Genomic DNA, 25,839 nt, shown 5'->3' on the forward strand with positions numbered 1-25,839 from the left:
CTCTCATGAAAACATCAGAATCATAATTAACTGCTGAACAACCATAGACATAAAAGACTGGAACCTACCAGAAAAAGATATTCTACATCCAAAGACAAAGAAGAAGCCTCAGCAGGACAGTAGGAGGGGCACTTTCTCTATATAATCAAATCCCATACCCACTGGGTGGGTGACCCACAAACTGCAAAATAATTATATTGCAGAGGTTCTCCCTCAGGAGTGAGAGTTCTGGGCCCCACATCAGGCTCCCCAGCCTGGGGGTCTGGCATTGGGAGGAAGAGCCCCCTGAGCTTTCTGCTTTGAAGACCAGTGGGTCTTAAGTGCAGGAGCTGCACAGGACTGGGAGAAACAGAGACTCCACTCTTAGAGGGCACACAGAAGTTTTCACATACACTGGGATCCAGGGCAAAGCAGTGACTCCATAGGACCCTGGGTCAGACCTGCCTGCGGACCTTGGAGGGTCTTCTGGGGAGATAGGGATCAGTTGTGGCTCACTGTGGGGGCATGGACACTGGTGGCAGAGACCCCAGGGAATATTCATTGTTGTGAGCTCTCCCAGAGGTCACCATTTTGTCACCGAGACCTGGCCCCATCCAAAAGCTTGCAGGCTCCAGTGTTGGGACACCTCAGGCCGAACAAACAACAGGGTGGGAATACAGCTCCACCCATCAGCAGGCAGACTGTCTAAAGTCATCCTGAGTTTACAGCTGTCTCTAAACACACCCCTTGACATGGCCCTGCCCACCAGAGGGACAAGACCCAGCTCTACCCACCAGTGGACAGAGACCAGATCCTCCCACCAGGAAGCCTTCACAAGCTCCTGGACCAAACTCATTCAACAGAGGGTAGACACCAGAAGCAAGAGGAACTACAAACCTGCAGCATGAGAAATGGAGATCAAAAACACAGAAAGTTAGACAAAATGAGACAGCAGAGAAATATGTTCCAGAAGAAGGAACAAGAAAAAACCCCAGAACAACAACTAAGTAAAGTGGAGATAGGCAATCTGCCTGAAAAAATATTCAGAGTGATGATAGTAAAGATGATCCAGGATCACAGAAAAAGAATGGCGGCACAGACAGGGAAGATATAAGAAATAATAAAGAGTTAGAAGATTCAAATAACAAACAGATGAATGATATAATAACTGAAATGAAAAATACACTAGAAGGAATCAATAGCAGAATAAATGAGGCAGAAGAACGAATACGTGAGCTGGAAGACAGATTGGTGGAAATCACTGCTGCAGAACAAAATGAAGAAAAAAGAATTAAAAGAATTGAGGACAGTCTAAGAGACCTCTGGGACAAGATTAAACATACCAACATTCACATTATAGGGGTCCCAGGAGAAGAGAGAGAGAAAGAGCCTGAGAAAATATTTGAAGAGATAATAGCTGAAAACTTCCATAACATGGGAAAGGAAACACTCAAGTTCAGGAAGTACAGAGAGTCCCATATGGGATAAACCCTAGGAGGAACATGCCAAGACACATATTAATCAAACTGAAAAAAATTAAAGACAAGGAGGAAATATTAAAAGCAACAAGGGAAAAAGCAACAAGTAACATACAGGGAATCCTCACACAGTTATCTGCTGATTTTTCAGCAGACACTCTGCAAACCAGAAGGGAGTTGCACAATATATTTAAAGTGATGAAAGGGACAAAAGTACAACCAAGAGTACTCTAGCCAGCAAGGCTCTCATTCACATTTGATGGAGAAATCAAAATCTTTATAGACAAGCAAAAGCTAGGAGAATGCAACACCACCAAACCAGCTTTACAACAAGTGCTAAAGGAACTTCTCTAGGCCACAACTAGAAAATGCCACAACTCTATGAATGGGAAAGCTCATTGGTAAAGGCAAACATACAGTAAAAATCAGAAATTGTCAACACACAAACATATCAAAATCAGCAATTATGGAGGGTGCAAATGCAGGATGTTGGAAATGCATTTGAAATTAAGAGACCAGCAACTTAAGACAGTCGTGTGTGTGTGTGTGTGTGTGTGTGTGTGTGTGTGTGTGTGTGTGTAGACTGCTATATCAAAACCTCATGGTAACCACAAGCCAAAAATCTACAGTAGATACACACATAAAAAAGAAAAAGCAATCGAAGCACAACTCTAAAGATAGTCGTCTAATCAGAAGAGAAGAGAACAAAAGAGGAAGGGAAGAAAAAAGACCTACAAAAACAAATCCTAAACAATTAACAAAATGGTAATAAGAACATACATATTGATAATTACCTTAAATATAAACATATTAAATGCTCCAACCAAAAACAGACTGGCCGAATGGATACAAATACAGGACCTGTATATATGCTGTCTGCAAGAGACCCACTTCAGATCTAGGGACATATACAGACTGAAAGTGAGGGGATGGAAAAAGGTATTCCATGGAAATGGAAATCAAAAGAAAGCTGGAGTAGCAATACTCATATCAGAAAAAATAGACTTTAAAATAGAGACTGTTACAGGAGACAAAGAAGGACACTACATAATGGTCAAGGGATCAATCCAAGAAGAAGATATAACAGTTGTAAATATATATGCAACCAACGTAAGAGCACCTCAGTACATAAGGCAAATGCTAACAGCCATGAAAGGAGAAATTGACAGTAACACAATAATAGTGGGGGTCTCTAACACCCCACTTACATCAATGGACAGATCAACCAGACAGAAAATCAGTGTGGAAACACAAGCCTTAAATGACACATTAGGCCAGATGGACTTAATTGATATTTATAGAACATTCCAGCCAAAAGCAGCAAAATACACATTCTTCTCAAGTACACATGGAACATTCTCCAGGATATATCACATGCTGGGCCACAAAGCAAACCTCGGTAAACTTAAGAAAATCCAGATCATATCAAGTAACTTTTCTGACCACAACGCTATGAGGTTAGAAATCAACTACAAGAAAAAAACTGTAAGAAACACAAATACATGGAGGCTAAACAATATGTTATGAAACAACCAATGGATCACTGAAGAAATCAAAGAGGAAATAAAAATACCTAGAAACAAATGAAAATGAAAACACAACGATCCACAAACCTTTGGGATGCAGCAAAATCAATTATAAAAGGGAAGTTTGTAGCAATACAGTTTTACCTCAGGAAACAAAAAAAAATCTCAAACAACCTAACCTTACATCTAAAGCAGCTAGAGAAAGAGCAAACAAAACCCAAAGTTAGTAGAAGGAAAGAAACCATAAAGTTCAGCGCAGAAAGAAATAAAATAGAGATGAAGAAAACAATAGCAAATATCAAAGAAACTCAAAGCTGGTTATTTGAGAAGATAAACAAAATTGATAAACCTTTAGCCAGACTCATCAAAAAAAATAGGGAGAGGGCTCAAATCAATAAAATTTGAAGGGGAAAAAGGAGAAGTTACAACTGACACCACAGAAATACAGAGAGTCATAAGAGACTACTACAAACAACTATACCAATAAAATGGACAACCTAGAAGAAGTGGACAAATTCTAAGAAAGGGACAATCTTGAAAGACTGAACCAGGAAGAAATAGAAAATATGAACAGACCAATCAAAAGTACTGAAATTGAAAGTGTGATTTTAAAACTTCCAACAAACAAAAGTCCAGGACCAGATGGCTTCACAGGTGAATTCTACCAACATTTAGAGTTAACACCTATCCTTCTGAAACTATTTGAAAAAAACTGCAGAGGAAGGAACACTCCTAAACTCATTCTGTGAGGCCACCATCACCCTGATACCAAAAGCAGACAAAGATATCACAAAAAAAGAAAATTATAGGCCAATATCACTGATGAACATAGATGGAAAAATACTCAACAAAATACTAGCAAAATGAATCCAGTAATACATTAAAAGGATCATACACCATGATTAAGAGAGATTTATCCCAGGGATGCAAGGATTTTTCAATATCCACAAATCAGTGTGATACACCATATTAACAAATTGAAGAATGAAAACCATTTGATCATCTCAATAGATGCAGAGAAAGCTTTTGACAAAATTCAACACCTATTTATGATAAAAAATCTCCAGAAAGTGGGCATAGGGGAAACCTACCTCACCATAATAAAGGCCTTTATGAAAAACCCACAGCTAATATCATGCTCAACAGTGAAAAGCTGAAAGCATTTCTTCTAAGATCAGGAACAAGACAAGGATGTCCACTGTCACCACTTTATTCCACATAGTTTTGGAAGTCCTAGCCTTGGCAATCAGAGAAGGAAAAGAAATAAAAGGAATCTAAATTGGAAAAGAAGAAGTAAAACTGTTGCTGTTTGCAATGACATGATACTATACATAGAAAATCATAAAGATGCTCACAGAAAACTACTGGAGCCCATCAATGAATTTGGTAAGGTTGCAGGATATGAAATTAATACACGGAAATCTCTTGCATTTCTATACACTAACAATCAAAGATCAGAAAGACAAATTAAGGAAACAATCCCATTTACCATTGCATCAAAAATTTTACCTAGGAATAAACCTTCCTAAGGAGGCAGAAGACTTGTACTCTGAAAACTATAAGACATTGATGAAAGAAATCAAAGATGACACAAACAGATGGATAGATATGCCTTATTGTTGGATTGGAAGAATCAGTATTGTCAAAATGGCTATACTACCCAAAGCAATTTACAGATTAAATGCAATCCCTATCAAATTACCAATGGCATTTTTCACAGAAGTAGAACAAAAGAATTTTACAATTTGTATGGAAACACAAAGGACCCTGAATAGCCAAAGCTATCTTGAGAAAGGAAAACAGAGGTGGAGGAATCAGGCCCCCTGACTTCATACTGTACTACAAAGCTACAATGATCAAAATGGTATGGTACTGACACAAAAACAGAAATATAGATCAATGGAACAGGATAGAGAGCCCAGAGATAAACCCACAGACCTATGGTTAATTAATCTATAGCAAAGGGGGCAAGAATATACAATGGAGAAAAGATAGTCTCTTCAATAAGTGGTGTTGGGAAAACTGGACAGCTACATGGAGAAGAATGAAATTAGAACATTCTATAACACTATACACAAAAATAAACTCAAAATGGATTACACTAAGTCTCCTACATATGAACCTTTAACTTGTGAACTTTCAAAAATGCAAACATGCATTTGCATGTCCAAATATGTAAGTTAGTTCACTTGTCTGGCATACGCTGTCACATGTGTGCATCCTCTACAAGTGGTTGTGCTTTTGTGTACTTTACTGGATAATACTATGTAGGGTACCATAGTACAGTATCTTTATTTCAAGCCCAGGATGTCCGGAAGCAAGTGTAAAAGCAGCAGTGATGTAGCTGGTACTACTAAGAAGCACCAAGCAATAACGATGGAAACAAAAGTGAAAATAATTGAGAGAGTGGAGCGAGGTGAAAAGATGGTAGACCTTGTTCTTACAACATGAATCGTTCAACAGTCAGCACAATTCTGAAGAACAAGGACAAGATCATGGAACATGTGAAGCCTGCTGTGCCATTGATGTCAGTAATAATATCGAAGAAACATAGAAATGGAGGAGATGTAGAAACTTCTCAGTGTGTGGATGCAGGATCAGCATCAGCATCGAGTCCCACTCAGCTTAATGCTGATTTAAGAGAAAGCTAAAAGCCTTTATGTAGACTTGAAGAAGAAACATGGTGAAGAATCAGAGGGTGCGTTTTTTAATGCCAGCTATGGCTGGTTTCATTGGTTCAAGGCTAGAGCCAACCTTCAGAATGTAAAAGTAACTGGTGAGGCAGTGAGTGCAGATACAGTAGCTGCCCAGGAATTTTCTGAAACGCTTTGAGAAATTATTGACAGAGGTGTGTATTTACCTGAGCAGGTTTTTAATGTGGATGAGACAGGACTATACTGAAAGAGAATGCAAGACCAAATTTACATCAGTAAGGAGGAAAAGTTGATGCCAGGCTGTAAAGCAGCAAAGGATGGGCTAACTTTGTTGTTTGGTGGCAGTGCTTCTGGCAATCTGAAGCTGAAGCCTCTCTTAGTATCATTCAGAGAACCCAAGAGCCCTTAAAAACATAGTCAAGGGCTCTCTTCCTGTTGTGTGGAAGAGTAACCTCAAAGCCTGGATTACACAGGCCATTTTCCAGGACTAGTTTTTACACCACTTTATCCCAGAGGTAGAGAAATGTTGCTTGGAGAAGGACGTCCCATTCAACATTCTTTTGCTGCTCAGCAGGGCTCCAGGTCACCCCCCATTGATGGATGAGTTTCATCCCAATGTCAAAGTAGTGTATCTGCCACCAAATACTATTGAATCCATCGCTCATCCAGCCTATGGACCAGGGAGTTATAGTGACTTTCAAGAAATATCGTTTATGTCACACTTTTTGTCAGACAGTAAAGGCGAGTGACAAATCAGGAACAATCTTGCAACAATTTTGGAAGGACTATAACATCTACAAGGCCATAAAAAACATTGACTTTGCTTGGCATGAGGTCACAGCCCTCACCATGAATGGGATTTGGAAGAACCTTCGCCCTCAGTTTGTTCATGATTTTTGTGGATTTGAGAAGGTGGTTGAGGAGTCCAAAGAGTTCTTCAGCAACTTAGTGACCTTCAGTGAGAAGCTGGAACTAGATCTGCAAGAGGACAACTTCATTGAATGCCTTGTTGTGCAACACAAGGAGCTTACTAATGAAGACCTGATGGAATTAGAGGCCCAGAGAAATGATGAAGAGAGACAAGAGGAAGAAGAGGTAACTGAAGAACCAAGGAGATTCACAATGCAGGAAATGGCAAGGGGATTTTCTTTATATGAGGAGGCATTTTTAGTTTTTGAGGCACAGGACCCAAATGCAGAACAGTACACCAAGGTTGCAGCAGCCGTTTAGAATGCGATCCAGTACCACCATATCATCTATGATGAGAAAAAAAGAGCTACTACCCAGACATCACTGGATCGTTTTTTCAAGAGGGCAGATAGAATTGAATCCAGCAAAGAACCAGAATCTGTGCCATCAACATCAGGCATGAGTTTAATTGCAGCTTGCGCTCCATCTCCTATTGCTGGTGATCCTTCATTTCTACCATCTCCTACCTCCTCTCCCTCCTCCAGTCAGTAACTCTTCTTGACTGTTAACTTGATAGCAACCTCTGTATGCCAGCTCTTGTACTGTACTACTGTACTTTTCAAGGTATTGTACTGTAAGATTTAAAATGTTTTCTTTATTTTTTGTTTGCTTGTTCTTATGTGTTATTTGTGTGAAAGTATTATAAATCTATTACAGTATAGTACCATATAGCTGATTGTGTTAGCTGGGTACCTAGGATAACATTGTTGGACTTACAAACAAATTGGACTTATGAACGTGCTGTTGGAATGGAACTCGTTCGTTCGTATGTAGGGAACTTACTGTAACAACCTAAATGTAAGACTGGATACTGTAAAACTCTTAGAGGAAAACATAGGCAGAACACACTTCGACATAAATTGCAACAATATCTTTTTGGATCCACCCCTAGAGTACTGAAAATAAAAACAAAAGTAAACAAATGAGGCTTAATTAAACTTAAAATCTTTTGCACAGCAAGGGAAACCATCAACAAAATGAAAAGACAACCCACAGAATGGGAGAAAATATTTGCAAATAAAGCAATTAATCTCCAAAATATACAAACAGCTCATGCAGCTCAATATCAAAAAACAAACAACCCAATCAAAAAATGGGCAGAAGATCTAAGTAGACATTTCTCCAAAGAAGACATACAGATGGCCAAAAAGTACATGACAAGATGCTCAACATCACTAATTATTAAAGAAATGAAAATCAAAACTACAGTGAGGCATCACCTCACACCAGTCAGAATGGCCATCATCAAAAAGCCACAAATAATAAATGCTGGAGAGGGTGTAGAGAAAAAGGAACCCGCCTACACTCTTGGTAGAAATCTAAATTGGTACAGCCACTATGGAGGTTCCTTAAAAAACTAAAAATAAAAAAAAAATAAAAAAAATAAAAACTAAAAATAGAGCTACCATATGATCCAGCATATATCTGGAGAAAACCATAATTTGAAAAGATACATGCACCCCAATATTCATTGCAGCACTATTTACAATAGCCAAGACATGGAAGCAACCTAATTGTCCATCAACAGAGGAATAGATAAAGATGATGTGGTACATGTATACAATGGACTATTACTCGGCCATAAAAAGAAGAGTGAAATTATGCCATTTGCAGCAACATGGTTGGACATAGAGATGATCATACTAAATGAACTAAGACAGAGAAAGACACATATCATATGATATCACTTATATGTGGAATCTAAAAAGTTGATACAGGGCTTCCCTGATGGCACAGTGGTTAAGAATCCGCCAGCCAATGCAGGGGACACAGGTTCGAGCCCTGTTCTGGGAGGATCCCACATGCCATGGAGCAACTAAGCCCATGTGCCACAACTGCTGAGCCTGTGCTCTAAAGCCTGCGAGCCACAACTACTGAGCCCACATGCCAAAACTACTGAAGCCCATGTCCCTAGAGCCCGTGCTCCGCAACAAGAGAAACCACCACAATAAGCCAACACACTGCAATGAAGAGTAGCCCCTTGCTCTCCATAACTAGAGAAAGCTGGCGTGCAGCAGTGAAGACCCAACACAGCCAATAAATAAATAAATAAATAAACAAATTTTTTAAATTAAAAAAATAAAAATAAAAAGATGATACAAATGAACTTATTTACAAAACAAACAAACTCACAGACTTTGAAAACAAATTTATGGCTATCAAAGGGGAAAGGTTGGGGGAGGGATAAATTAGGATTTGGGGATTAACATATACACACTATTATGTATAAATTAGATAATCAACAAGGACCTACTGTATAGCACAGGGCACTCTACTCAATGTTCTGTAATAACCTTTATGTGAAAAGAATCTGAAAAAGAATGGATATATGCATATGTATTACTGAACCACTGCTGTACACCTGAAACTAACACAACGTTGTAAATCAACTATACCTCAATATAAATAAAAATTAAATTGAATAAAAAGAACTTAAAATTAAAAATTAAATTACTTAGGTCTAAAAAAAATACTATGTTGAATAGAAGTTGTGAGAATGAGCATCCTTGTCTTATTCCTGAGTTTAGAGGAAAACCTTTCAGCATTTTACCATTTGAGTATGTTGTTAGCTGTGGGTTTGTCATATGGCCTTCATTATTTTAAGGTATGTTCCTTTTATACCCTTTTTTTGAGAGCTTTTATTATGAAAGAGTGTTGAATTTTGTCAGATGCTTTTCCTGTATCTTATTGAGAGAATCATAGGATTTTTATCTTTCATTCTGTTAATGTAGTGTATTGCTTTTATTGATTTGTGTATGTTGAACCACCTTTGCATCCCAGGGAAAAATCCCACTTGATCATGGTGTATGATCTTTTTAATGGGCTGTTGAATTCTGTTTGCTTATATTTTATTGAGAATTTTTGCATCTGTATTCATCAGGGATATTGGCATGTGGCTGTGTGTGTGTGTGTGTGTGTGTGTGTGTGTGTGTGTGTGTGTGGTATCCTTATCTGGCTTTGGTATCAGGGTAATGCTGGCCTCATACTATGAGTTTTGGAGTGTTCCCTTTTCAATTGGAAGAGTTGGAGAAACATTGGCATTAATTCTTCTTTAAATGTTTGATACAAATCACCACTAAAACCATCTAGTCCTGAGATTTTCTTTGTTGGACATTTTTTTGATTATTATTTCAATCTCCTTACTCATTATTAGTCTGTTCTGATTTTCTGTTTCTTGTCTTAGTGCGTTATCTGTTTAACTTTTAGTTTCATTGATTTTTTTTCTTTTTCCAATCTCTATTTCATTTATTTCTGCTCTAATCTTTAATTCCCTCCTGCTAAATTTGGGCTTGGTTTTTTCTTTATTTTATAATTCCTTGAGGAGGAATAATGTTATGTTGTTTATTTGAGATCTTTTCTTAATGTAGGCATTTATTGCTATAAACTTCCTTCTTAGAACTATGTTTGCTGCATTCCCTGTTTTGATGTGTTTTCTTTGTTGTTTTTGTTCTCAAAATACTTTCTAATTTGCCTTTTGATTTCTTCTTTAATCCACTGATTATTCAGGAGTGTGTTAATTTCCATGCATTTGTAAATTTTTCATTTTTCTTCATGTTATTTTTTTCTAGTTTCATGCCATTGTGGTGGGAAAAGATATGATTACAATCTTCTTAAATTTGTTAAGGCTTGCTTTCTGGCCCAACATATCATTTATCCTAGAATGTGTTCCCTGTGTATATGAGAGGAATATATATTCTGGTGCTGTTGGATGAAACATTCTGTATGTTTCTATTAGATCAATATTGTCTATAGTGTTATTTAGGACTATTATTGATTAATTTTCTGTTTGGATGCCTATGCATTGTTGAAAGTGGGTTTTGAAGTGTTCCCTATAGTTATTTATTTCTATTACTCCCTTCAGTTCACTTAATATTTGCCTTAAATATTTAGGTGATCTAATGTTTAATGTGTATATATTTATAATTTTTAAGCTCTTTATTGGAATATAATTGCTTTACACTGTTGTGCCAGTTTTTGCTGTACAACAAAGTGAATCAGCTGTATTTATACATATATCCCCATATCCCCTCCCTCCCGTGACTCCCTCCCACTCTCCCTATCCTATGCTTCTAAGTCCTCACCTATCCTTGAGTTGATCTCCCTGTGTTATGCAACAGCTTCCCACTAGTTATCTATTTTACATTTGGTAGTGTATATATGTCAATGCCACTCTCTCACTTCGTCCCAGCTTCTAATCCTCTTGATGAATTGACCCCTTTCTCACTATATGGTGTCCTTCTTTGTCTCTTGTGACCAGTTTTGACTAAAGTCTATTTTATCTGATGATTATAGCCACTCTTGCTCTCTTTTGGTTACCATTTGCATGGAATATCTTTTTTCATCACTTCACTTTCAACCTATGTGTGTTCTTAAAGCTAAAGTACATTGCACATTGTTGGATGTTGTGTTTGTTTTTATTTTTTATCATTCAGGCACTCTGTGTCTTTAATTGCATAGTTTAGTCCATTTACATTTAAATATTGATAGGTAAGACTTACTATTCCCATCTTGTTAATTGAGATTTTATTTCCTTTGTTCTTTCTTCCTCTCTTGCTTTCTTCCTTTTTGATTTATTTTTATAATGGTATCCTAATTCCTTTATCATATATGTGTTTTGCAAATATTTTCTCCCATGTGTGGCTTGCCTTTCCATTCTAACAGTGTCTTTCAGAGAGCAAAAGTTTCTAATTTTAATGAAGTCCAGCTTCTTTTTTCTTCCCTGAATTGTGCTTTCGATGTTGTTTAAAAGGTCATCACTAAACCAAAAGTCACTTAGATTTTCTCCTATGTTACCTGTAAGAGTTCTGTAGTTTGAGGTTTTACATGTAGGTTTACGATCCTTTTTGAGTTAATTTTTGTGAAAGGTTTAAGGTCTGTTGTCAGATTTTTTTTCTTTTTTGCATGTGGATGTCAAGTTGTTCCAGCACCATTTGTTAAAAAGAGTATCCTCATTTTTTTGTACTTCCTGGTTTCCCCCTTCTACTAGTGTGGAAATTAAAGAATAGAATCCTTACTCAACTGTCCACTGTGTTTGTAGTCTCTCTCTGCTGCACTTTAGGGACATATTTATTATGTCTTATCTTTCAGTTCACTAATTTTCTCTTCACCTGCTTATATTCTGCTATTAATAAGCCTATTCATTATATTTCCATTTGGATTATTGTATCTTTCATTTCAAGAAGTTCCTTTTTTTCAAATCAGCAAGGTCACATTTTATAGTTTTTGTTTCTTATAAACTTCTGTGATACTCAAAGTGTTTAACAACTGATATGGCTCGGGTAATAATCAATCAGAATGGATACCAGCTGGAAACAACCACTGTAGCTATTAATATGTATTAATGAATATCAACCTACTTATATATATACTTTCTGAGCATATCTTTTATTTCCTTAAACTTTGAAAACAGAGGTGTTTTATAGACAGTTTTTGATACTTCTTTTATCTGCATCCTGAGAATCTGTTTCTGCTGATTCTCATTTATGGTGCCTTGTTTCCTACTGTGCTTCATTTTTTTATGTTTCTACTCAAGATTCTTGATAAATTATTTGTGGAAATATTTTGAAGCCTAAGATGAAGTGTCTTCCCCCAGAGAGGATTTACATTTGCTTCTTCTGATGTTTGGGACCAATGAAAACTAAATTCGTATCTTGATATCTTTTCGCCTCCCATGTAATGTAATTTGGGGCTATAAATACATGAGAGAATCTGTTTGTATTACACTTTAGGGATTGGTTCTCCCTACCCCATTTTGTTGCATTCTTCTCAGAACCAAGGTAACTTTCGTTGCAGTCCCCTGAGGATGTGGATAAAAGTGGGTTTACTTCTATTTTGCCCTTAGCCTTAGAGTGTGACCCTTAGAGTGTGACTGCTTGAGCCATGATGACTGTTTTCCTGACATAGTACGGTACATTAAAACAAAAGTTAACATTTGCCTAGGTTTACAAATGCCCACCAGAAAAAAAAAAGTGGCTTTAATTCTCCACTTCTCTGGGGCCTCACTTTTCCTTAGGTATTGTTTGGTAATTGCTTTACTAGTCAGTTGCTTTTGGAATTTGAAAAAATGTTATCCAAAATTTTTGGTTGTTTTCAGTAGTAGGGCTGGTTTGACATATATAATGTGCCCTATTTTCAGAAGCAGAATTCACTATTTCTATAGCATTTTAATAGAACAATTCTTTAAAGATTTTTCTTGGATTCATGTCTTTTCATGATAAGTATCCCTAGCCATTCTGACTATGCTAATAGTATTAGTAAAATGTGATAAGGTCTTCCTCATATGTTTTATAAAAGCAACCCAATATTTCTTTTTTCAGGCTAAAGAGGCAGTGGCAGAAGCTGAACGATGTGATCCTACAAATATTTTCACTCAATTTTATATATTCAAGATTGCAGTCCTAGAGGGCAACTCTGACAGAGGTATGAATGTTATTTATGACTTATATTTGACCGTTAACACAAAGAAGAATCCTCTTTGACCATAATAGAGAAAATAGTTAAGACAATGGAATTGAATATATATGCTAGCTTTCCTATGTAAAGATGATACAACCATGCAAAAAGAAACTATGGAAGGTTGCATAAAAATAAAAGAACAGGAACAGGGGACTTCCCTGGTGGTGCTGTGGTTAAGACTCTGTGCTCGCAATGTAGGGGGCCTGGGTTCAATCCCTGGTCAAGGAACTAGATCCCACGTGCATGCCGCCACTAAGAGTTCACTTGCCACAACTTAGGAGCTCACATGTTGCAACTAAGGAGCCCGCCTGCCACAACTAAGACCCAGTACAATCAAATAAATAAATAAATATTTTTAAAAAGTAAAAAAGATAAAAGAATAGAGTCTACCTATTGAAGTAGTAGGAACTAGGTAGATGTGGGACAAGAATTTGGGGAAAGTCTTGTCCCTGTATACTTTTTGTACTTTGTCATTTGAACCAACGTATTAAAACTTAACTTTAAAAAACTGTAGGAGCAGGGAGAAATTATAATGCAGTCATTTAATTGTCTTTAGAGAATAGAAGTCTCCTGGATACCTTTTGATTGTTTTCCTTTATTTGGGAGGTTATTGGTGAGAGATTGGCCCTGAAATGGAGTTTTTCTCCACAGAGTTGACAGCGCTAAAATTGCTCACATGAACCTTATCCCATTAGTGCTTTGTCCTTTCCATTAAGTTAAGCATAGTTTCCTAGCTAGTTGTCTGCACACACGTGTATCTTGACTTCATTACAGATTTACCTATGCTGTGATATTATTCCTGCTCAGCTCTGGGTAGCTGAGCAAATCCTAGAGCAATCTGAGCTTCAGACTGGTTGCCCTTTATGAAGGGCACAAGTAGAGAAATTGGGAAGCTTGAGTTAATGGGTTCAAACAAAATTTATACTAACCCAATTAAGCAACTATTTATGAATACCTACTATATGTGCATTGGAGTCTGTTATTCACTCTGTAAGAAAAAGAAAGATGATTTATTCTGCTTTGAAAAAGGAATGTTCCAGGATAGTAAAGTATACCTGTATATTCATTAAGGAGTAACAAATTGGAATCAGCTGTTTATCAGGTTAATATTGCTGTCATGTCCATCATCAAGGTTTTCACTAGAGACTTCTGGGCATTTGTTTTTCTTGATATATTATGCTGAAGTATAGAACAACTTGAAACTTTTACCAGCAGAAATGGCAAAAAAAAATAATATTAACCCCAAACAACCAGATTTCCTATTAAACCTTTTCTTTTCACATTCTATTAAAATAAAATTATTTTACTTTTTTTTTTTTATAAATTTATTTATTTATTTTATTGCCTGTGTTGGGTCTTTTTTGCTGTGCGTGGGCTTTCTTTTTAGTTGCAGTGAGTGGGGGCTAGTCTTCGTTGTGGTGCGCAGGCTCCTCATTGCCGTGGCTTCTCTTGTTGCAGAGCATGGGCTCTAGGCACGTGGGCTTCAGTAGTTGCAGCACATGGGCTCAATAGTTGTGGCTCACGGGCTCTAAAGCGCAGACTCAATAGTTGTGGTACGCAGGCTTAGTTGCTCCGCGGCATGTGGGATGTTCCTGGAGCAGGGATCAAACCCGTGTCCCCTGCATTGGCAGGCGGATTCTCAACCACTGCACCACCTAGGAAGCCCTATTTTACTTTTTAAGTATAGCACCAGCTCAATCTTTTTATTTCTTCCCCAGTTATCTGTGACCATTTTTTAATCATGTTTATTGAAGATACATACAATAAAATTGACTCTTGCCTAGTGTACAATTTTATAAGGTTGATTTATATTAGTAATTCTATGAGTTTTGCCAATTGCGTACAGTCATGTAACCAGCACCACAATCAAGATACAGAACAAAAAATTAACTCAGGCCCTTTTGTTGTCACTCCTTCCCACCACTTCCAGCCCTGATTCCTACTAATCTCATTTTTATCTCTATAATTTTACCTTTTCCAGAATATCGTATAAGTGGAATCATACAGTATGAAGCTTTTTGAGCCTGGCTTCTTTCACTCAGCATAATGCTTTTGAAACTCATTCATATTGTTGTGTGTTCCCATAGTTTGTTCTTTTCTATTGTCAAGTCGTATTTCATAAGTATGGATGTACCACAGTTTATACATTTACCAGTTGAAGGTATTTGGATAGTTTCCAATTTAGGTGATTATGAATAAAGGTGCTATAAACATCTGTTTACAGATTTTGTGTGATGACAAGATTTCACTTCTCTAGAGTAAATATCAAGGAATGGGTTTGCTGGGTTGTATGGTAAGTATATGTTTAACTTTGTTAGAAACTGCCGAACTCTTTTCTAAAGTGGCTGTACAGTTTTATGTTCTAACTAGCTATGTATGAAAGTTCCAGTTCTACATCCTTACCAGCACTTGGAATTGCCCATTGAAAAATTTCTTTAGCCATTCTAATAATGAGGTAGAGCTATCGTACTGTGGTTATAATTAGCATTTCCATAGTGTCTAATATTTGAGATCCATATATCTTCTTTGGTGGAGTGTTTGTACAAATCTTTTGTCCAGTTTTCTATAAGGAACTTTGTGTTCTTATTGAGTTCTGGAAGTTCTTTATATATTCTAGACACAAGTTATTTATCAGATATATGTTTTACAAATTTTTTCTTTTTATTGTCTTAGTATATTTCATGACAAGTTTGATGAAGTCTAATTTACCTTTTTTTATTCTTTTATGGATTTTTTTTTTTTGGTATTGTCTCTAAGAAATCTTTACCTAATCCATGGTCACAAAAAATCTTCCTTATGTTTTCTTCAAGGAATTTTACACCTTTAGGTTTAAGTTTATGGTTAGTTCTGAGATCCATTTTGCATTAACTTTTTCTGTTTGACTTGAGGTATGGATTGAAGTTCATTTTTTGCACATGGCTACCTAATCATTCCAGCTTCATTTATTTAAAAATACTGTCCTTTCCCAACTGACTGCCTTTATACCGTTAATGAAAATCAGTTATCATATGTGTATGGGTCTCCTTCTGGACTCTTCATTGTGTTACACTGATCTATTCATCTTTACAGCATTCCCACACTGTCTTGATTAATGTAGCTATGTAATAAATCTGAAATCATGTGTTTTAGTCCTCCAGCTTTATTCTTCTCTTTCAAATTGTTTGGGCTATTCTAAGTCCTTTGTATATCTCTGTGAATTTTAGAATCAGTTTTTGAATTTCAGCAAAAGTGAATATTGATTGGGATTACACTGCATCTATAGATCAGTTTGGAGAGAATCAACATCTTCCAATCTGTGAACAAGTTATATTTAGGTCTTCAGTTTCTCTCAGCAATCTTTTCTATCTTTCAACATATAGGCCTTATGTATCTTTTGTCAGATTTATCTCTAAGTATACCATATTTTATGCTACTTTAAATGGCATTTTTTTTATTTTTTTATTTTTTGGGGGTACACCAGGTTCAATCATCTGTTTTTATACACATATCCCCGTATTCCCTCCCTTCCTTGACTCCCCTCCCTCGAGTCCCCCCCACCCTCCCTGCCCCAGTCCTCTAAGGCATCTTTTTAAAATTTATTTATTTATTATTTTTGGGGGGTACAGCAAGTTCAATCATCTGGTTTTTTTTAATTTATTTTTAATCATCTGTTTTTATACACATATCCCCATATTCCCTTCCTCCCTCGACTCCCCCCACCCTCCCCGTTCTACTCCTCTAAGGCATCTTCCATCCTCGAGTTGAACTCCGTTTGTTATACAACAACTTCCCACTGGCTATCCATTTTACAGTTGGTAGTATATATATGTCTGTGCTACTCTCTCACTTCGTCTCAGCTTCCCCTTCACCCCCCGCCCCCCCCAAACCTCGAGTTCTCCAGTCCATTCTCTGCATCTGCATCCTTGTTCTTGTCTTATCACTGAGTTCATCAGTACCATTTTTAGATTCCGTATATATGAGTTAGCATACAATATTTGTCTTTCTCTTTCTGACTTACTTCACTCTGTATGACAGACTGTAGGTCTATCCACCTCATTACATATAGCTCCATCTCATCGCTTTTTATAGCTGAGTAATATTCCATTGTATATATATGCCACATCTACTTTAAATGGCATTTAAAAAAAAGAAACTCAGTTTCTAATTGTTCATTGCTAGTATGTAGAAATACAAGTTATTTTTTGAATATTGATCTTATACCCTACAGACTTGCTAAACTCACTTTTTAGTTCCAACAGCTTTCTTGTAGATGATTATGTTGTCTGAGAATAAAGACAATTTTACTACTTCCTGTCCAATCTGCGTGCAGTTTTTCACACCTTATTGTATTTGTTGGAATCTCCAGTACAATGTTGAATAAAATTGCTAAAGAGCAGACACCCTTGACTTTTTCCTGATTTTAGAGGGAAAGCAACCAGTTTTCAATCATTAAGTATGATGTTAGCTGTAGGTTTTTCATAGATACCTTTTATTAGGTTGAGGAAGTTCTCTTCTGTTTCCAGTTTCCAGGGATTTTTAAATAAGGAATGGATGTTGAATTTGGTCATATGATTTTTCTAAATCTATTGAAATGATCAAGTTTTTTAAAAAAATTTATTGGGATATAGTTGATTTACAGTGTTGTGTTAGTTTCAGGTGTACAGCAAGGTGAATGTTACACATATACGTATATCCACTCTTTTTTAGATTCTTTTCCCATATAGGCCATTACAGAGCATCGAGTATTTCTTGTCCTATACAGTAGGTCCTTATTAGTTGTCTATTTTGTATATAGTAGTGTGTTTACGTCAATCCCAGTCTTCCAATTTATCCCTCCCTCCCCTACCCCCTGGTAACCATAAGTTTGTTTTCTACATCTATAACTCTGTTTCGGTTTTGTAGGTGAGCATTTGTACCCTAAGATTCCACATATAAGTGATATCATATGATATTTGTCTTTCTCTTACTTCACTCAGTATGACAATCTCTAGGTCCATCCATGTTGCTGCAAATGGCACTATTTCATTATATATAACTGGAGTGCAGATAATTTTTGACTCACCCCGTATACATGTCAATACCAATCTCCCAATTCATCCCACCCTCCCTTCCTCCCTTGGTAGCCATAAGTTTGTTCTCTACATCTGTGACTCTATTTCTGCTTTGCACATAAGTTCATCTGTACCATTTTTCTATATTCCATATATGTGATATTACATATTTTTCTCTTTCTGACTTCACTCTGTATGACGGTCTCTAGGTTCATCCACGTCTCTGTAAATGGCACAATTTCATTCCTTTCTTATGGCTGAGTAATATTCCATTGTATATATTACCACATCTTCTTTATCCATTCCTCTATTGATGGACATTTAGGTTGCTTCCATGTCCTGGCTATTGTAAATAATCCTGCAGTGAACATCAGGTTGCATGCGTCTTTTCGAATTATGGTTTTCTCTGGATATATGCCCAGGAGTGGGATTACTGGATCATATGATAGCTCTATTTTTAGTTTCTTAAGGAACCTCCATACTGTCCTTCATAGAGTGTGGCTGTACCAGTTTACATTCCCACCAAGAGTGTAGGAGTGTTCCCTTTTTTCCATACCCTCTCCAACATTTATAGTTCGTAGACTTTTTAATGATGCCTGTTCTGACTGGTGTGAGATAATACCTCATTGTAGTTTTGATTTTCATTTCTCTAATAATTAGTGATGTTGAGCATTTTGTCATGTGCTTTTTGGCCATCTGTATGTCTTCTTTGGAGAAATGTCTATTTAGATCTTCCACCCATTTTTTGATTGGGTTGTCTGTTTTTTTGATATTGAGCTGCATGAGCTGTTTGTATATTTTGAAGAGATTAATTTGTGTTGGCACAAAAACAGAAATAAACATCAATGGAATGGGATAGAAAGTCCAGAGATAAACCCACACACCTATGGTCACCTAATCTATGACAAAGGAGGCAAGAATATACAATGGAGAAAAGACAGTCTCTTCAATAAGTGGTGCTGGGAAAACTAGACAGCTACATGTAAAAGAATGAAATTAGAATACTCCCGAACACCGTACACACAAATAAACTCAAAAAGGATTAAAAACCTAAATGTAAGGCCGGATGCTATAAAACTCCTAGAGGAAAACATAGGCAGAACACACTTTGACATAAATTATAGCAAGATCTTTTTCAACCCACCTCCTAGAGCAATGAAAATAAAAACAAAAATGAACAAATGGAACCTAATTAAACTTAAAAGCCTTTGCACAGCAAAGGGAACCATAAACAAAATGAAAAAACAACCCTCAGAATGGGAGAAAATATTTGCAAACGAAATGATCAATTTTTTTAAAGGTTGGTAATGTGGTCAGTTACACTGATTTTTAACTGTTAAACCAGTGCTGCATTCCTGGGATAAGCTCCACTTGATCATGATGTATTCTTTTTTTAATATAATGTTAGATTTGGTTTGGTAACTGTTTGTTTAAGAATATTTGTACCTGTGTCCATGAGTGATATTGGTCTCTAGTTTTCTTTTCCTGTAATGTTTTTGGTTTGGGAATTAGGGTAATGCTTACTGCATAGAATAAATAGGAAAATACACCCTCTTTTTCCATCTTCTAGAAGAGTTTGTGTTGCTCATTTGGTATTATTTCTTTGTTAAACGTTTGCTGGACTTAACCAGTGAAGCCATCTGGGGCTGGAATTTTCTTTTTTGAGAAGGTTTTTAAGTCGTTCATTTTATCATCCATATTATCCTTTTAACATCTGTAAAATCTATAGCGATGTCACCTCTCTCATTCTTGATATTTGTACTTTTTTTTCTTCTCTCTTTTTCTCACTGTCAGAGTGGCTACAACTTCATCAGTTTTATTGATCTTAATGAACCAGCTTTTGGTTTCATTAATTTTTCTCTATTATTTTTTTGTTTTCTCTTTCATTTATTAATGTTCTGATCTTTATCATTTCCACTCTCCTACTTATTTTGCGTTCCATTTGCTCTTTCTTTTCTAGTCTCCAAAGGTGAAAGCTGAGGTCATTGATTTAAGACCTTTATTCTAGTCTAATATAAACAGTTAATGCTATAAATTACCTTCCAAGTACTGCTTTAGTAACAATCCACAAATTTTGATATATTGCATTTTCATTTTAATTCAGTTCAAAATACTTTCCAATATGACTTTTGACTCCAATGTAAGCCCATGGATTATTTGGACGTATGCTATTTATTTTCCAAACATTTGCAGGTTTCCAGTGAAATTTTTTATTAACTTAATTCTGTTTCAGTCTGAGACCATAAGTTTGTATGACTTGAATCTTTTTAAATATGTTGATGCTTTTATATGGCCCAGAGTATTGTCTTTATTGGTAAATGTTCCATGTGTACCTGAGCGGAATGTGTATTTTGCTGGTGTAAGGTCAAGTGTTCTATAAATGTCAATCAGGTCAAGTTGATTAATAGTGTTAAATATCCTTGCTGATTTTCTGTCTACTTGTCCTGTCAATTATTTGAGAGAGGTTATTGAAATCTTTGACTATGATTATGGATTTGTTCATTTCTCCGTGTAGTTCTATCAGTTTTTGCTTCCTGTATTTTGAAATTTTGTTATTGGATGCATAAACATTTAAGATTGTTATGTCCTCATAATGAATTGATTCCTTTATCATCATGAAATAACCTTCTGTCACGATAATAGTCTTTGCTCTGAAATCTATTTTGTCTGATATTAATATAAGCACTCCAGCTTTCTTTTGATTACCTCTATCATAGTATTACCTCTACCCATCATTTTCTTTTAACCAATTTTGGCTTTATATTTAAAGTGTGTTTCTTGTAGGTAGCAAATAGTTAAAAGTTGCTTTCTTTAATTCATTCTATCTTTGTCTTTTAATTGGACCATTTATATTTGAACGTGATTATTGATATGGCTAGGTTTAATTTTAGCATCTTGTTATTTGTCTTCTATTTGTCCTGTCTGGTTTTTGTTGCCGTTTTCCTTTTTTCTGCTTTCTTTTAGATTAATTGAATATTTTATGATTACATTTATCTCATTCTTTGGCTTATTAGCTATAACTTTTTGTTTTGTTATTTTAGTTGTTACCTAAGGTCTATAGTACATATATATTTAATTTATCATAGTCTACCTTTAAGACATATAATGAAATATAATACCACCATTCATTTTTTTTACTTTATTCTGTATTATATTCCACTTTATGTATGTACCAAATTATATTTAGCCCATCCATTATTGATGAAATTTAGGTTCATTCCATATTTCACTCTTTCAAAAAATTGTTGTGTGAACATATTTGTATGTTTTTATTCACTTTTGCAGATACATCCATGGAACAAATTCATAGAAGTGAATTGCTCATTTGGGCATTTTTCTGACATTCAAGTTCTCCTTGACAGTTTAACAATTTAGATGACTTTTTGAAATTTAATTAATATTTTAAAGATATTAGTGCTCATAAAATGAATTCCAAAGTCATTGTGGTATAATTAACCATAGATAGCTATGATCTTTGATAAGAGTATCTCATTTTTAATTATTTCGTTTTTTTTCAGCTTTGCAGGCAGTTACTACCTTAGAGAATTTATTAGCAGCTGAAGAACAAGAAGAGACTAACATCCTTACAGATAGAGGTTCAGCTGTCATGCTCCTCAGTTTAGCTGCCCAGTTTGCTCTAGAGGTAATTCTTATGTACCCATCTATGAGATTTTTACCTCTTTTCCATTTTCAGAGACAATTATAATGGAATCATCATCAGTTAGGCACAGGAGAGGTCTTTCTTTACCCTGTATTTTGCCTCATTATTTTCATACCAAGCTTGGTTGCAGAATTGCTTTATTTCTCTTCATTTCTTTAGAGTAAAGTAAATAAAACAAAGTGAGGTAATAGATTTGTGCTTTAAACAACAGAAAATATAAGCATAGCAAAAGATTAACTTTTAAAAGAAACTTGAGATTTAAAATGCTATACCATGTAAAAAATAGTTATCTTTTTGGAAACATCTTTCTCATCACTTTGCAAAACAAAACAAAACATAAAACAGATTAAAATTTAAATCTTAAATTAAGATTTAAATCTTAATAGACCTTTTTAGTTTGTAACCAGAAAACAACTTTAGTTTACAAGTGATAAATACTTGCACCTCGTTTTTTTACTTGTAAAATTCTGGTCTTAGTAATGTGTAGGATTAGGAAAAGCATTGTAGCAACTGTGGAGCTCTTGGACTGGGTGATAAATTGGATTTGAGTTCTGGCTCTGCCACTTAAGTGCTCACCTGGTTTGAATCTTAATTTCATCATTTGTAAAATGAAGATAATACCTACCTCCAAGATTACTGTGAAAATTACCTGAGAAGATGGCTGAAAATGTGATTTGTAATCCAAGAAGCTTGACCTACAACTATACTGTTTCTGTTCTTAACAATATACAGTCTGGCCACAGCTGTCTTTCTACTTTATCTCATATTATTCCCCTGTATCATCATCATAATGATATAAACCACCATTATATTAGGCACAGGATCTAGAATGGTGGAGGCACAGGCCATGTATAACTCCAAGTAAACATGGTGTCACTCAAACAGGCCAATCATTCCTTTTTCCCAGTCTTGTTTATACCATCCCATCTTTTAAGAAATGTTCTTATTTAAATGCTGCCTTTTCAAAGTTCAACTTAAGATTTCCTTCCACTGTAGAGACTTCCCAAATCAATTTCAGTCCTCAGTGCGCTCTTTCTACTCTGAATTGCAGTAATTTTTAATGTGTATGCTAGTTATTTGGTCTGTATCATATATACTGCCTTATGTTGCTAATGCATAGATTATCTGTCCAACTTGACATATAAGATCCTTGAGGGCCATATTTCTAGTACCTAGCCCAATATCTTGCCCAAAGTAGTAGCTTAATACAGTTTTGAATGATATGTGTTTTCATGTTAATGAATAGGATAATAGAACTCCTGGAAGAGGAAAAATATTTGGCAGATGTAGATACAGGATGTCTTTGTGCAGGAAGTGAAAGAAAAATCTGTAACGAGGAACCCAAAGGCAAATATCTCTTTAAAGGAATGTTTATAAAGTTACACTTGATGGAAAGCAGATGAAAGCCAGTGGAAGAATTATGGAACTGTGTTTCTGAAAAGGAAAATGATTTTAATAGAGGAGAAAGAATCAGGAAAAAAAACCTCAAGTACTTTGAATTAAAAGATGGAAGGAAGGAGGGATGAGCCAAACCCAGGAAACTGAATATATCTCTACAAAAGAACTAGGGTGGAATCCAGTTTTCACTTACTACAGTTGCTTTGCAAAAGGTATTTCAAGTGCTAGTGAGACTGTCATTCATTCAGCAAATATTTATTAAGCACCTACTATGTGCCAGGCACTGTTCTAGGCTCTTGGGATAAATAAGTAAACAAAACAGTGATATGTCTTCTTGGAGCTAACATTCAAGCAGGAGGAGAGAAGATAGTAATAAACATAATGAATAAGAAATTATATAATATGTTAGAAGTTGATTGTAGTATAGAAAAAATAGAGCAGGATAGAAAGGGTCAGGGATGGGAGTGGGCTGGAACTGGTGTGAGTTTTTTTAAATAGAGTGGCAAGGATAGGTCTCATTGAGGAGATGACATTTGTACAAAGACTTGAAATTGTTGAATAGGCCCTGTAGATATATGGGGGGAGTGCAGAGGAAGAATATTCCAGGCAGAGGTAACAGCCAATACAAAGACCCTAAGGTAGGTACCAAGAGTAGCAAGGAAGCCAGTATGGCTAGAGTGAATAAAGAATGGAATTAGTGAGAGATGAAGTCAGAGAGGTAATAGAGAGTCTGGATTATGTAGGTCCTTATAGGCCAGTGAAAGGACTTTCACTTTTACTCTGAATGACATGGGGAACCAATGGAGGGTTTTTAACAGAACAGTGACATGATTTGACTTTCATTTTAACAGAAATACTCTTGGCTGTTATATTGAGAATAGACCATAAAAGAGCCAAGGTGGAAGCAAGGAGACCTGTTAGAAAGTTTTGGAAGTAATCCAAGGAAAAGATTAAGGTGACTCAGATAAGGGAGATAACAGTGGAGGTAAATGATAACAGAATTTGCTGATAGATTGGATGAAGGGTGTAAGAGAAAGAGACTGGGTCATCAAATGGAGTTGCCATCAACTGAACTAGGAAAGGCTGCAAATAGAGTAGGGTTTGGGGGAAAATCAGGAGTTCAATTTGGACATGATGTATTTGAGATGTCTATTAGACCATCCAAATAGAGATCTAAGTAGTCAGTTGTTTATATGACTCTGGAGTTGTGAAAGAGGTCTGGGCTGAAGAGAAAAGTTTAATGAGTCATTAATCTATAGATGGTATATAAAGCTATGAGACTGGGATGCCATCACCAAGGAAGTGAGTATATATGGAGTAGAGAAGAGGACAGAAACTGAGCCTGGAACCCTCAAACATAAATGATTTGGAGAAAAGAAGAGGAACCAGTAAAGGATAATGAAACCCATGAGGTAGAAGAAAACAAGAATCATGTGGTATCGTGGAAGCCAAATGTGTTTCAAGGAGGAAAGAGTGATCAAGTATGTTGAATGTTGCTGGTAGGTCAGATACAGTGAGAACTGAGAATTGACCATTGGAATTTATCATATGGAGGTCATTGGTGAGTTTGACAAGAGTAGTTTTGGTAGAGGTAGGACAAATGCCTGATTAGAGTAGGCTTAAGAGAGACTTGAAGGAAAGGAATTGGATACAATAAGTAGAGACAATTCTTTAGAAGAGTTTAATACAAAGGGAAGAAAAAAAAATTTTAAAAAGAAGTTGGGCAGTAGTTGGTAAGAGAAGTAGAATCAAGAGGTTTGTTTGTTTACTTGAAATGGGATGCATGAGAATGTTTACATACTGATAGGAATGACCAAGTAAGAGAACAAAAGTTGACAATGTGAGTGAGAAAAATGAAAATTGTTGTTAAACAGGCAAGAGGTGATGGATGCAAGTGTATAAGTTTAGGGTTTGACTCTAGGAAGAAACGTGGATAGTTCATTTATGATAGAAGTGGAGAAGGCAGAGTATGTGGTGTGGTTCCTAGTGTGTGAGTAGATGTGGTAGTGGGAATCTGTGGAAGCTCTCTTTCTGCATACTTCAGCTTTCTCAGTGAAGTAGGAAACAAGGTCATTACCTGAGAATGAGAATAAGAGAGGAGGTGTTGGGGGTTGAGAAAAGAGGATAAGATGTCAACCAATCATCCAGAAAATCAAGAAAATGAATGGCAAGGGTATTGTGGTATGCTTTCCTTGTAGCAGTAAAGTCCGTTTGATGAAGTTTTAAAGTAAAACAAATAGTTGTACAAGTTTCTATCCAGCTACTTTCAGCTGCATGGATGCAGGCACAAAAATCACTAGAAAGTTGAATTTAACCAGGCTTTTGGTTTTGCCAGATGAATACAATGAAGCAAAAGAGGGGCAGGAAAATCAAGGAACAAGGGAGTGGTTATAATTAATCCCCATGGAATTTAAGCTGGATACAGAGGAGGACTTCAGGGGGATGAGGGACGGTGAAATAGTAGTAGTATCAGTGTATTGGAGATCTTAATGCAATTGAAGGATTGCTGGAGTGATAGAGGGAGTGAAGTAGAAAGGTAGGAAATGGTAGAATACAAGAAATAGAGCAGGGTACAAGACTAGAGTGAAGGAGTGAGGCACCTAGAATTGGTCCATGCACAACCCTGAGAATGAGTGCCTTCTTAAATTTTGTACCCTAGGAGCCTCACTTGCATCACCTGACTTTTAG

At 36.2% G+C, this 25,839-nt stretch overlaps 1 protein-coding gene across 1 annotated transcript in view; it reads left to right on the forward strand.

Moving 5' to 3' along the window:
• Window positions 1–25,839, forward strand: part of TEX11 (testis expressed 11) — a 338,452-nt gene that overhangs the window by 249,227 nt on the left and 63,386 nt on the right. The window contains exons 18-19 of the mRNA XM_057717635.1: window positions 12,924–13,026; window positions 21,611–21,735. Coding sequence (XP_057573618.1) covers window positions 12,924–13,026; window positions 21,611–21,735 — 228 coding nt within the window. The remainder of the gene's footprint in view (window positions 1–12,923; window positions 13,027–21,610; window positions 21,736–25,839) is intronic.

This window comes from Hippopotamus amphibius, chromosome X (genome assembly GCF_030028045.1).
Source record: "Hippopotamus amphibius kiboko isolate mHipAmp2 chromosome X, mHipAmp2.hap2, whole genome shotgun sequence".
NCBI lineage: Eukaryota > Metazoa > Chordata > Mammalia > Artiodactyla > Hippopotamidae > Hippopotamus > Hippopotamus amphibius.